This window comes from Misgurnus anguillicaudatus, chromosome 21 (assembly GCF_027580225.2).
Source record: "Misgurnus anguillicaudatus chromosome 21, ASM2758022v2, whole genome shotgun sequence".
In the NCBI taxonomy this organism is placed as follows: domain Eukaryota; kingdom Metazoa; phylum Chordata; class Actinopteri; order Cypriniformes; family Cobitidae; genus Misgurnus; species Misgurnus anguillicaudatus.
In genome coordinates this window covers 48,458,491-48,472,914 of record NC_073357.2, presented here as the reverse complement: position 1 = coordinate 48,472,914, position 14,424 = coordinate 48,458,491, and the positions used below count along the sequence as shown (strand labels likewise).

At 37.7% G+C, this 14,424-nt stretch overlaps 1 protein-coding gene across 1 annotated transcript in view; it reads left to right on the top strand.

Moving 5' to 3' along the window:
• The window catches only part of acox3 (acyl-CoA oxidase 3, pristanoyl), a 28,493-nt gene that overhangs the window by 11,054 nt on the left and 3,015 nt on the right, over nucleotides 1-14,424 (top strand). The window contains exons 12-17 of the mRNA XM_073859306.1: nucleotides 1,184-1,303; nucleotides 1,525-1,638; nucleotides 6,560-6,675; nucleotides 10,941-11,115; nucleotides 11,215-11,282; nucleotides 11,494-11,580. Coding sequence (XP_073715407.1) covers nucleotides 1,184-1,303; nucleotides 1,525-1,638; nucleotides 6,560-6,675; nucleotides 10,941-11,115; nucleotides 11,215-11,282; nucleotides 11,494-11,580 — 680 coding nt within the window. The remainder of the gene's footprint in view (nucleotides 1-1,183; nucleotides 1,304-1,524; nucleotides 1,639-6,559; nucleotides 6,676-10,940; nucleotides 11,116-11,214; nucleotides 11,283-11,493; nucleotides 11,581-14,424) is intronic.

Sequence of the window (14,424 nt, the reverse complement as noted above, 5' to 3'; positions counted from 1 at the left end):
GTTACACATCATATTGAGATCCAAAGATATTCAGAAACAAATGAGAAAGAAATTGAGATCTATGAGTCTTGAAAATGTTACGAAGCCATTTTTAAAGCTTTGGGACTCCAGCGGACCACAATGAGAGCCATTATTCACAAATAGAGAAAACATGGAACAGTGGAGAACCTGGAGTGTCCGGCCGACCAAAATTACCCCAAGAGCGCAGCGACGACTCATCCAAGAGGTCACGAAAGACCTCAAAACAACATCCAAAGAACTGCTTGCCTCCCTTGCCTTAGTTAAGGTCAGTGTTCACCATAAGAAAGAGACTGGGCAAAAATGGCCTGCATGGCAAAGTTCCAAGACGAAAACTGCTGCTAAGCAAAAAGAAAATAAAGGCCCGTCTCAGATTTGCCTGAAAAACATCTTGAGGATCCCCAAGACAAAAGTTGAACTTTTTTGGAAGGTGTGTGTCCCATTACGTCTGCCGTAAACGTAAAACAGCATTTCAGAAAATATTGTTTTGCTGCCTCAGGACCTAGAAGACTTGCTGTGATAAATGGAACCATGAATTCTGCTGTCTACCAAAATTCTGGCCATCTGTTTGTGACCTCAAGCTAAAGCGAGCTTGGGTTCTGCAGCAGGACAATGATCAAAAACACACCAGCAAGTCCACATCTGAATGGCTGAGGAAAAACAAAATGAAGAGTGGCCTAATCTTATTGAGATGCTGTGGCATGACCTTAAAAAGGCGGTTCATGCTTGAAAACCCCCCAGTGTGGCTGAGTTGTTGCTGCTAAGGGTGGCCCAACCAGTAATTAGGTTTAGGGGGCAAACACTTTTTCACACAGGGCCATGTAGTTTTGGATTTTGTTTTCCCTTAATAATAAAACCTTCATTTAAATACAACATGTTGTGTTCACTTGTGTTATCTTTGACTAATATTTAAATTTGTTTGGTGATCTGAAACATTAAAGTGTGACAAATATTCAAGAACATAAGAAATCTGGAGAGGGGCCAACACTTTTTCATACCACTGTAGTATATACTATTTTTTATTTATACTGTATGTGTTTACACAAACTACCCACATGTGGGTTTGAAAAAACATAAAGACAGAAAGTAAATAAAGACAGATTTTTTTTATTTGGGTTAATATACCTACATTTTATCCTTTCACTGATCTTTCTGTCTTCAGTGAATCGCTTGGGAGAGATGCGCAACGACAACGACCCAAACTGCACGTATGAGGGTGATAACAATGTTCTCCTACAACAGACCAGCAACTACCTGCTCAGCATGCTTCAGCAAACACAACAAGGTCTCTTTTAATCTTATCTGACATTTTATATCCAAGATTGAAGTCAAGATGTCATTTCAGAAGTGAAAGAAAAGATAGAAATAAGATTAAAAGTTATTTGAATGGTCTTTTGTAATTGTTTACAGTATGCATAGTAGTGTACATGGTAGATTTTGGATCTCAGTTTCTCTCCTGCTTGCTTGATCGCTCTCTCTTCCTTACTTTTTTTTGCTGTTGTCAAGGTAAAGGAAAGATTGAATCCCCTCTTGAGACCGTAAACTTCTTAAAGGACATGAGCAGCATTCTGCAAAGCAAGTTCACAGCTGCCTCAGTGGAAGAGTGCATGAACTCAGCCGGTATGCAACATTAACTCGAGATTCTCCATAGCACCAAAACACATGCAGACATATGTGACCAGCCAACCTAACCACATCAGTCATCTAGCATTTACTTAACCTGTGTTAGTCCCTCACATCATGTGCCTTAAAATGGAAATTTCCCAGATTTATAGCACTAGCAGTTTACAAAATTGATAAATTGATTTTCCTCTATTATTCATTTAATATATTCCAGACTCCGTATACACCTTACGTTTACATTTATGCATTTGGCGGTCACATTTATTACAAATTATATATTTTTATCAGTATGTTTGTTTCCTGGGTTCGAACCTATGACTTTTTGTGGTGCTAATGCAATGCTATAGCACTGATCTATACAGTTTATCTGATTATACATTTACACCCAAACCCAAATAAACAAACGGACCCTCATGTTTTGGTACTGTAGCATATAAAGCTGTATTTATCTAGGCATAGATAAATAATAAGAGTTCTGTACATGGACATGACAAATCCTAATCCTCAAACATGATTGGTTCCTCCTTCTTATTTAAACATCGTGCATGCAAAAGACTGCTGGAAAAACAAGACAATTTCAACATAACACAGACTGTATTGTTAAAGTCGTGATGTATGCCCCCAATATTAAATTACACATGAAATTAATAAAGCAATAAGCCCCAAGAAGCAGTTGGGCTTCGCGCCGTGCCTACAACGCCCCTTAGCTGTTATAAAATGCACTGTAACACCACGTCTTCGCGGGGCTTATTGCTTTTATAAAACGGTTACTTTATATGCATAGGAGGACTTTATAAAATAAAACGCAAATCAGTTGTGATTATATTAGTACAAATATTATTGGGATTGGGTTAATACTCCTCAGGGAAACGATTTTCTCTTAATTGAAGAGATAACGCAACAATATTTATTGACATTTATCTGGATATCATCAATAATTGTGGAATTGTTGAAAAAATGTTAATATGATTAAAGAATGTGCTGTTTATTTTCATAAATCAGTAAGCTACAGCAATAGTGGTGCAGTGATACTATGTAATGGGGTCCGAATCGTGGGGTTACCGGGGTATTTTCTTACAGCTAAGAACGCATTTCAACCAATCAGAACGAAGAACCAGAACTGCCCGTTTTATAATTACGTTTTTACAACGCTAAAAACAAAGTTATGTCTGCTGAGTTACACTATATGCTAGTTAATACTACATGCTAGTGTTACGGCTGAAGTTCTACTGTTACGTTTTTCAGGTTCATACTGAAAAAACTCAAACTTACCACTCAGAAACGTCCATTTCCAATCTACGAATAATTGATTATTTCTCAAAATCTGTATCTTTGTCTGATACACGGTCAAACATAAGGGGCCCTATTTTAACGATCTAAGTGACTTGTCTAAAGCGTACAGCGCAACGTCTAAATGGGCGTGTCCGAATCCACTTTTGCTAATTTAACGACGGGACAAATGGTTTGTGCGCCGAGCGCATGGTCGAAAAGGGTTGGTCCTATTGTAATGGGAGTATTTTGGGCGTAACGTGCAGTAAACCAATGAGAGACTCAGCTCTCATCCCCTTTAAAAGCAAGTTGCGCTGGCGCTATGTCTAATCCCTATTTAGATGACGGGTTTTGTAAACTGAAAAACTAAGCGGAGGAAGAAGATCCCCGGTTTAAGATTAATGTTAAATAATTGTGTTGTTTTTCACTTGTATTGAAATTGTTATTTTTTTATTAAAACCTTTTAAAACCCGTTTTCTTTTAGTCATGGAAGTAAAAAGCAGGCTTGTAATTGCTTTAAATGTATGGCTATCCAATATCATCAAAACATTATTTACAAGTATGTAAGATAAGGTTTGTACTCTAAAAATACTTTATTTGTAACAAACAGGAGATAAAGAATTTACAAACGTCTCTCCTCACGTTTCAGCACTTTGGACAGCGTTTTTTTAGCATTAAGCATTACTTAAAAATGTTTCTCATCTCACCATATCCACAGGTACAGAGTCATCATATACAATAAATCCGTGAGGTAGCATTTAAAAAAACATTTAAAAACAGATGCATTTGTTCAAAGGAAAGCATTTTTTTACTTACCAGGCTACATGTGAAGCAGCTCTTTGCGCCTTATTACGTCTCATAATTAGTCCTCATTTATGTCCAAGAGACTCAATAATAATCTTTTACATTCAATGCTTTAATCTTTCATATTTAAAAGCATTTTTGGCTGCTGCACATTCATGTACTTTGTGATAAGCAAACCCGCGTTGTCCTCCCGTTTATAGGCGCATTTTACTAATGCGCTCTTTAAATAACATAAAACACATTGCGCCATTGACTTTAGACTTTAGAGCAGGTTTTTGTTGGTCAATGGCGTAGTCTATTTTAGTTGCCTCAAAATAGCAACGCGCCAACAATGCGCCTGAACACACCTCGTATTCTGACCAGAACGCCCATGGGCGCAAAAGGGGGTGCAAATGCATTTGCTATTTAAACAACGCGGCGCTAAACGTGAAAATTAGGGTGGAAACTAGCGAAAGACACTTGCGTCTCGCATTGCGCTGCATTGCGCCGGGGGTAAGATGGAGCCCAAGGTCTGTTTACACGCACACTAAGCTACTCAAAAGAGCTGCTCTGAGAAACAGCCAATCAGAGCAGAGTTCAACATTATTTTAGTTCACAGAAACACTGTAACTTACTCGCAACTGGGTTAATGCACTGGTGAAGCGGACGGATGAATCGGGCAGATATCGTTATAGGCTGATATACAGAATTCTGGTATCGGATCAGAAATGAAAAAGTAGGATTGGGACATTCCTAGTTGTAAAAACGTTTCTGGATAATTTTTGCACTTAATAAAGCCACATACCCTCTATGTAGATATCAGAACAATTTAACATATTATTTTAATGCCTCCTTTGGCACCTTTAATATCAAATTTTACTTTGTCGTATTTTGTGTAATCTGAGATGTTTGTGTATAAAATGTCCCTCATAATTAAATATAATGAGAACCACACCTCTACCTAACACAAAGAGAATGTATGAATCTGTGTTTTTGTGTGGTTTACTGTAAAAAGCACTCCTTTCGGCTCCAGTGGGAGAGTTTTTCATCCTAAAGCGAGCTGCACATCTGCAAAACATCTGCTTGCTTTATTGACATCATTCATGACTCAACTCACCATTGCCTGGTTACAGGGGTCAGAGGATCATTGTTTTAATATGTCGAGCAGGGAGGGTGGACTGTTTGGAGTCAAACTGACTTTGTCACCGGTCTCATCGTGTGACAAAATGACCTAGGGGAGCTATAACAAGTTTAATATTGTTACACAGAGTATCTCATGTTATCAGCTGTTTTGCATTAAGACTTGAATGTTCTCATTCTTTACCTGTAACAGATTAACTTCAGATGTTACAATCATACTCATTTCTAAACTTACTTAAAGCATCGTGAAGATGTTTGTGCATCAGTATTTAAAGGGATAGTTCATACAAAAATGAAAATTCTGTCATTTACTCACACCCAAGTTGTTACAGACCTGTATACATTTCTTTGTTCTGCGGAACACAAAGGAAGACATTTTGTTTGAGGAAGGTTTGTAAAAAAAAAAGTTTAAGCACCATTGACTTCCATAGTATTTGTTTTTTTTGGGTAAACTATCCCTTTAACTCTGTTATGAAAAGCTGATATTGGATTGCAATTGGGTTGTTTTCTGATTAACTAGAAGATGAGAAAGCTAGTTTCTAAACGTTTGGGTGATTATCACGAAATCCAGACTTAGAAGGTGTCCAGCATCAGATTTTTTTAAAAAGCACTTGAAGCCATTTTTTTTTTGCACATATAAGAAATATATGCATTTACAAACTCATGTTTCGGTAATGAGAACTAAAAAGTTGTCTAGGTACTATGACAAACAAAATGTCAACTTTTATCTGGAGAGAAAAAAATAAGAACTGCTTCCAACTATTTTTTTTTAAATGTTAGTTCCTTGAGGGCTTAAACAATGATTGAAAATTGTTGCGGAGGATGAGGAAATTTTTCTTGGACACATTTATATTCTAAATTTACCAATGATCACCAAATACCACATGTTTCTTTACTGTAAATGTTTATAGTATAACATGCATTGAAGCTTTTTATTTTTTTATTTTTTAATTATAAATTTTCCATGTCAAAGAACCCAAATCCAGTCATGGACACGTTGCGGTAATGAAAATTGTCCCTTTAAATGTGGAAAAAACAACAAAATTGGTTTGTATGATGTCATTTGAAATCATGTGCCAATACGTGAAGAGATGTTTGTAACTGTATGCTTCTTATTTTGATAGTCTTATCTTGCATTTACTTATTTTATATAAATGTTTCATGACACCTCATAAGTCTAATTTAATGAGAATCACTCGTTTTTTTCTCAAACAAAGCTAAACAATTCGGTTTGACCTGTCCTGTTCACACAAATGGTTTGTGTATTTGATCATTTGATCTGGATAAAAGTTTTCGTCATACTGTTAATATGATTGAATGCACAGAAATCCTTCTGTCATTGGACCCAGAGTTCGAGTCATAACAACAAATCCCTCAACCATCCAAAATATGAGACACCTAGTTTTTTTAGTCACGGTTCCCACCCAGATACCTAATCTATGATCGAATGTGTGCATGCACCAAACTCCAGAAAAACAGACGCAGTTTGGAGAATCCCCTTCTAGAATTCCCATCCCAGTCACCCGGCAGTGCTTATCCTTGCATTGATTATCTGAATGTTTATTTTGTGGATAAGAGCTCTAATCCTTTTGAATTAATTCACTTCAACAATGTTTCTAACACAATATTTTCTAAAGTCAAACTTTATTTCACACTCTTTCTCAATGTTATGCAGAATCTGACTGTCTATTTAACATCGTTGTAACATTTGACATTTTGTTCTTAGTACCTCTTGCGGCATATAAGTGGCTGGTGTGTTTTCTGCTGGGTGAGAGCCAGGAGAAGCTGTTGCGTGAGAAATCCTCTGGACTGGGAGACTTTGAGGCCCGAAACAACAGCCAGGTATGTTTTAATCCTGACCTAATTCTGCGTAGGCAGTTCGCTAGTAGGCATCGTCCACTCCGGCTATGTCATGGTGTATACACAGTATCAACACTCTAAAAATGAGGGTTATTTTGGCCCATTTTTGGTAAATATTAGACATGCTGGGTTAAAAACGACCTAGTGTTGGATTGATGTTATGCAACCATGGGGTGTAATATCCCAACAGTTGGGTTAAAACAACCCAGCATTGGGTCAATTTTAACCCAGCGGTGTGCTCTGTCTAATATATACCTATTATGGGTCAAAAATAACCCAGACATTTTTAGAGTGAAGGCAAAACCAAAAAAAATTTGTTTTTAGAGTCGCAAGCATAATGTGTATGAGAAAATGCATGTTTTTGACCAGGCGGGATGGGTTCTAGCGCAGTGTTTCCCAATCCTGGTCCTTGAGGCCCCCCTGCCAGAAAGTTTTAGATGTCTCCTTATTTAAAACACCTGATCCAACTCATCAGCCTCCTTCAAAAATGGTAAACATGTCTCTCTAACGAGCTGTTGAGTTAAATCAGGTGTGTTCAACAAGGAGACATCCCAGACCCTCTGGCAGGGGGGCCTCGGGGACCAGGATTGGGAACCACTGCTCTAGCGGACCAATCACAACACTTGCGGTCTGCGTAGAACGGACCCGTTGTTACATTTTTGGAGATGTGTGCTTTAGGCCAGTGGTTCCCAAACTTTTTCAGCATGCGGCCCCCCTTGTGTATGGTGCATTCTTTCGCGGCCCCCCAAACAAAATTTGTGAAAAAAAAATTTTATAAAACTAAACATTTTAATAAAAAAAACATTAAAATATAAAAAAGTAGTGCTTTTGGTTAGTAGCCTTATTTTTTTAGGTTTAATTACACAGAATTCATGATAAACTAATGTATTTCATTAAATGTCATAAAACTGGGGCCCCCCGGCACCATCTCGCGGCCCCCAGTTTGAAAACCACTGCTTTAGGCTATGCACAGCCTACGCATATAGTGTATGGCATAGGTCCTTTGCAGAACTATAAATCAAGCTTTAGGCTTTTAAAATTGCCCTGCTATTCTGCTAATTAGATGATACAGGAAACAACTACAGACAGATTTATTGTTAAAAAGCGCAATGTGTGATACAAACAAAAACACACTTCTTTGGTGACCATTGATATCGTGTCAGTTCTTGGTTGGTGTGTGCGTGCGCTCTTCCGGGTGAAGTGCCCATATAAGGACTTCCACTGTACTTCCAGCACTTGTTATGCAACAGAATCAGTAGTTGAAAAAAACTTTACGAAACTTGTACAAACCCCGACAAGTGCATTCGGAACAGAAATACTCCATCATACGTTCAAACGGTTCTTTAAAACGGTAAAGAGAATCCAGCTCAGAATGCATGAAATACCATTAGATCCCTCCGTTAAAGTGCACCTATTTCATTGCTAAAAACAAGTTATTTTGTGTATTTAGTATAATACAATGTGCTTGTGTGGTTTATGGTTAAAAAAACTCATTATTTTCCACATTCAGTACATTTTTGTAGCTCCAGATATCCTGCTTGCCTCAAACGCTCTGATTTTGCACAAAACTTATTGATCTGAAAAGCGCTGTGTCCCTGATTGGCCAGCTCTACGTTGTGATTGGCCTGAATACCTCTGATGTCAGCCGGAAAGTTGACGCTCCTTACCATGTTTGAAAGATTCGCTCACAGTGCAATGCTAACAGGAGTTAACTTACAGGCTGTGAGTTAAAAGCGAGAGGAATTATGATAATGACCGCCGTGTCCACGTCAACAGTCCCAGGAAGTAAACTTTTGCCTACAATCCGTGTGTTTGTTGTAGTCCAAGAAAAGAGATTTACGTTGGAGACGATAACTCACATCATCGTTTACTTTGGGGTTTTTACCTTGTGCATATAATTAACATACTAATACACACCAAAGGAAATGTAAAAACGTGAATTGGACCATAGTTGCTCTTTAAAATATATTTTAAAACTGAAAATTATATAACAATCATACATAGTAAAACAGCACACAAAGCGTTAACATTCATGTGCCAGTCTCTTTGTTTAAACTTTGACTAAATAACCTTTTAAAAGAATTTAAATCATTCAGTTACTGCAAACTATTGCGATATGTACATCTGTAAAATTTTGATAGCTTTTATAGATTTTGCAGCCTTATTCTGTGTTTATTGCGTTTGGTAATATAGATTAGGCATTAGGTATTTCCAGTAAGCGGAAGATTTCATCAAGTAGATATTAATGTGAAATTTCATAGAGTAAAATACTCTTATGTTAATAATATGTTATTAATCTTTCAGTATCTGAATGATTAATGGAGTTAATGCACTCTAATCTTTTCCATTTATATCTTCGGTAAAGTACCGCCCAGTCTTTGACTCTAATGCATCTAATGTAGAGCAGACCTCTGGTTTCTCAAATATGTTTTAAACACTAAACAGGCCTTTGGCTCAAGCATATCCCTATACTTAATATCTATACCACTGAGCTGCAAATCTGCTCACACCGGGCATTTCAAAGAACTGCTGTCTGACTTTCACATCTTGAAGGGTCATATAATATTCATTTAGATGTATACATCTACTGTCTAGAAGTTGTCTACAGTATGTCTATCTATGAAACTGCTTCATTGGGTCAAAGTCGCATTCAAAATGTGTGAAAACTACTAGCATAACGTTTCTGATGTAAAAGCATCACAGCAAGTCAAACACAGTAATAAAGCAGAATGAAGTGAAAGCACATGTTTGGGTGTGTTGCTGGTAAGAGGGTCTAACCTCATATAAACATGCAGTCAGTTAAAAGGTCGTATGATATAATGATATTGGAGACTTTCCAGACTGAGTCTCCACCCTCAAGTAAACCTATTGAGTTCTGTATTGAATCACTTATCTTAGGAGGAATAAACAAAATGGAAACAAAGAGCAGAACACCATGTTTATTAAATCCAAATTCATCATATTTACTTTTATAATGGATGTTTGTAGTTCTGTTGTGCATGATTCATCAAATAGTGTGTCAAAATTACATTTTGATGATAAACTGGGATAGATGTACTAGTTAAGAGTGAGGCGATGGGGTAGTGGAGGGATGCTGCAAAAACTGTCACAGGACGAAGGTGAGGGACAGCTATATATACGCTGCGTCCGAAAACTCAAGGCAGTGACTCGTTGCCTCGCTGCCTCATGAGGAAATGACTTCGGAGGCATGAAGGCAACTCAAAGAAAGACTTTTGGACACACTTCAAAGGCAGCGTGTTTGAAATATAAACAGAGAGCGCCTTTGTGATAACTAATCACATATTTGAAAACTACAATACTAATTTCTCGCTAGAAATGCAATTAAAAGGTGTAAAAAGTGAAAATCTACCTTTTATTTAAACTAAATTGGTGGTCCAGTCGCGTCCTTGGCCGCCATTTTATTTTTTCGAACTCGACCGGGCTCAACCAATCACATTCTTATTGTAAGCCCACGCATAGGTATCTCAGGAGACCGGAAGTAAACCAAACATTGAATTCGGACATGCCTTGATGCCTTCCTGCCTTGGAAAGCTGCCTCAGAAGGCAGCAATTTAGAGTTTTCGGACGCAGCCATAGACACATCTTCTTGCTGTTTGGTTGGCTAATTTACATGACCATGCTCCTCCCGAACTTGGTTAAATAAACTTCATAAAAACTTTTGCACTTTGATGTGTGTCACCGTCGTTCATCCCATTCTTCTCTGCACTTAGAGGATTTTGCTGAAAAAGGGGGTGTGGCATTTAACAGATTCTGCAAACGAAGCGATATTTTAAGCGATAATACGTATTTGTATTTAATAAGTATTTGATGAACGTATAATATGCACTGAGAGCATTTGGTCAATATTTTTATGTCATTATTGACGGATGTGGCATTCAGCGGCTTTTGCGTCGGAGCTCATCATGTGTTGTCCGACAAAAAAGTCAACTACTAAACACAACGCATCATTCACTAGCAACCAGACACAAGTACATTGCTGTGGTTGTGTGTGTGTGTATATATATATTTTCTCTCCAACCATCCCACTAAGTGTTTTTTCTGTGTGTCATGTCTGTTATTGTACCGTCACTTCCTGGCTTGTCTTTATGTAGGTCACACTGTCTTGGTAACTTGTGTATTTGTGCTGTGCTGTCAATGCTGTCACCCTATTACTGGACATGCCTGTTTGAATTTGCTTTCTGTGAAAAGGTTTGTTGGACCTAAACTCAATCTTTCTCTGCCTTTAGGTGTATTACTGTCGTTCATTGGCTATTGCTTACATTGAACACATGGTGCTGCAGCGCTTTCATGACATGGTTGAAGATGAACAGACTCCAGCTGGTCTCAGATCAGTTCTTGGGCGTCTATGTGCTCTCTACGGCCTGTGGTCCATCACCAACCACATGGCCATACTGTATCAAGGTCAGCCAATGATTGCTACCCTGGCTTTCTATACACATTTGATGTTAAGGGACATGAGTGGAATTCTTTGAGTTTAATTGGATTGTTTGTGTTTTCTAGGAGGTTATTTTTCTGGCCGACAACCGGTCGACTTCATTCAGACCGCCATTCTCACTCTGTGTGGGCAGGTGGGCTTTATAGTAGCTGTAGTTCAAATTTATGTAGACAGCCTCACTAAAAAGTGCAATAAAAATGAAAGTATTTACATTTATAAATGTGGCCATATCCAAACTGGACTGTGTGCTCCCAAACCCATGACCTTGGTGTTTTTAGTGCATGTTCTGCCAGCTAATCTACATAAACATACATAATAGAAAGTACCTTTTAAAATCTGTTTAGTTAAAGGATGACGCCGTGGCGTTGGTCGATGTGGTTGCTCCTCCTGACTTCATCCTACACTCACCCATTGGCAAAGCAGATGGTGAGGTAAGAGATTTTCATACATTTCACAAATCCCCCGCTGACTCTGAGCATGCGGCTCTGACTCCATCACTTGTGGAACAGTTATCTACAAAAGTAGCCCAAAAATTATTTGAACCCTATAGACACTTTAAAATAATCAAAATGTTAAGTGAGCAATAAGGTACGAGAGGCTCTGCTGTAGGGCTGCAACAACGAATCGATTAAATCGATAAAAATCGATTACTAAAAGTGTTGGCAACGAATTTCATTATCGATTCGTCGTGTCGCGTGACACAGAGATGTTTAATTTAAAAAAAAGAAAAAAAAACTTCAGTTAAGCGCGGAGCGGAGTGAACACACTCGTGCTGCGTCCCAAACAGCCTATTTCTATACTATATAGTAGGCAAAGAGTATGAGAAGTAGTGCTTTTCGCCTACTATATAGTATGGAAGTATGCGGTTTTGGACGCAGCGTCGGTCTCTCTCGCGCACTGTTGCTTGCAGAGTTCGGCGGCTCATAGACAGGGCGGAGAAAAGACAGGGCGGCGGGAAAAAGATGGGAAAAAAACCAGCAAAGGTAGAGGAAAACCACATGTCAGGGTTTTACTCATCCCAAACGTAAGCGCGTCACCTGGAAGTTAGCCGGCAAAGAGGTAAACAAAAGACGACACGCTTATGCTTTATGGAGCGACGACAGCGGGTAAAAAAGTTTCTAGAACGAATAAAAAACTCCAATGACAAACTCCACTGATATTAAACAATGAAATAAAACCTTGAGAGGGAGTTGTATGAACGCTTTTCCCCGTCATGGACCTGTACGTAAAATCATCGTGCCATCACTCTCCTGCTGCTCTTTCCTGCGCGCTCCAGCTCATGCCGACTGCCAAGCAAGTAGACGCGCGTGCCCGGCCCAACATTCAGTAAGTGCCGCCTTTTGTTACATAAACATCGTCTTACATTTTTTAAAGCGAAGTAATAAATGGTGTATTTGCATTTTGCGCGGGAGTAGAAGAAGCATTTTCCGTTTTGACAAGACGCATGTATGTGGCCAAATGTAAATAGAACAGTTTTAACAAATGAGTTAGCTATCTGATCAGAGAAAACACATGAAGTCAAATATAAAGGTACAAAGCTGTCACTGGGGCAGTACCCTTTATAAAAAGTCCTAATATGTACCATTTAGGTACAAATATGTATCTTTGAACTGCCAATATGTACTTTTGAAGTACTAATATGCACTTTTTGGGTACAAAGGTGTACCTTTTTGAAAGAGTACTGTCCAGTGACAACTTTTGTACCTTTATTTCTAAGAGTGTACTCATTTACTATCTTTTTGATCCCATCAAGAGAGGCTTCTTGATGGGAAATGCATCATAAAAAGTCTATATATTTGGCAGATGTAAAGCATACATGTGCATTTTTTGTGTTAGTCCATTTTTATTTTATTTTATTATTATTGTAACAGCTCAGGTATGTTCAAGGAGCAACATGTTTGTGTAATTTCTAAAGATTTTTGTTCCGTTTTGAATAAGGGGTTGGAAATGAATGCTTTTCTTGTTTTTTGTTTTTTTATCCGATTCATCGATTAATCGAAAAAATAATCGACAGATTAATCGATTATTAAAATAATCGTTAGTTGCAGCCCTACTCTGCTGTATCGTAAATAAGTTGTTGTTAGGGACGAAGCAATGCAGATCCCTTCAGTGATGACTTATACACGATATAAGACTAGCTTCTACTGTACTGCTTTTATAAAATGGTTACCATGCAGTATAAATATTAGAGCAAAAAATGTTTTAACGCAACGTTTTCATGAAGTAAAATCACTAAAAGCCGCTTTTTTGCTGAAAAAAAGTATAGTTTTACCCAAAGTTTTTATCGTACTGATATCTCAGATGTCAATATTTGTTTATTTAAATACCCATGCAAAGTCTCTGTTAAAGTTTTTAAAAGTGTTTTATTTCATAGGTAAGTAATTGCAAATTTTAAAATTCTCATGTCCATAATGAAGAAACGTCATGTCCATAACATTAGCTGCGTTTCCATTACCCTTTGAATTGAAATTGAACCAATGGAAACTCGCCAATTTCGCAAAAGTAACCATATATCGCTAAAATGTTTTTACGCTCGCATGAGGTGGTTTTTGCAATTTGGAAAAAGTTGACGTGGTATGTACTAAAACCTCCCAGAAACGCCCACAAATTCACGATGCAAGTCTAGCATGGAAACAATGGACCTTTTTTGCCCCTTGTATAAGTTGAGTAAGAGCGCCATCTGGTTTATAATAGTGGAAATACGGATTGCCGTAAAAACTTTTTATTGATTTTTGAGTTAACTTGTCAACGGCGGGGAAAGATAATGGTGGATAATAGTGGAAATACGAATTGCCAGAAAAACTTTTCATTAACCCGCCATTGACGAGTTAACTCTTTCAATGACCTGCCATTGAAAGAGTTAATATCAGATAAATATTAAATGTTCGTTGAAGATCTGTCCCTTCTCCATTTTTGTTGCATATTATTCTTCTGGTTAATGCGTTTTATTTCACAGAATTCCTTACAAACTATGTTGTTTCCAAAAACTTTTCTCATTTTTCTGTCACATCCATAAGGCATGCATGTTCCCCTCATCTAATATAGACTAATATTTTTCTGATATCTGGTCATAGCCGTGTTTTATCGTAAATACAATACAGCTATTAACCAATCAGATTTAAGGACTGTAACTAACCATTTTATAAGTACTATTTACATTTTTTAAAGATAAAAAAGGTGAGAAAGTATTTTCTAAACAGACGTATGTTTCTGTAAACAGTTGTATTACTCTATTAAATAAGTTGGTCATGATACTGATGATGCAATGTTTACAG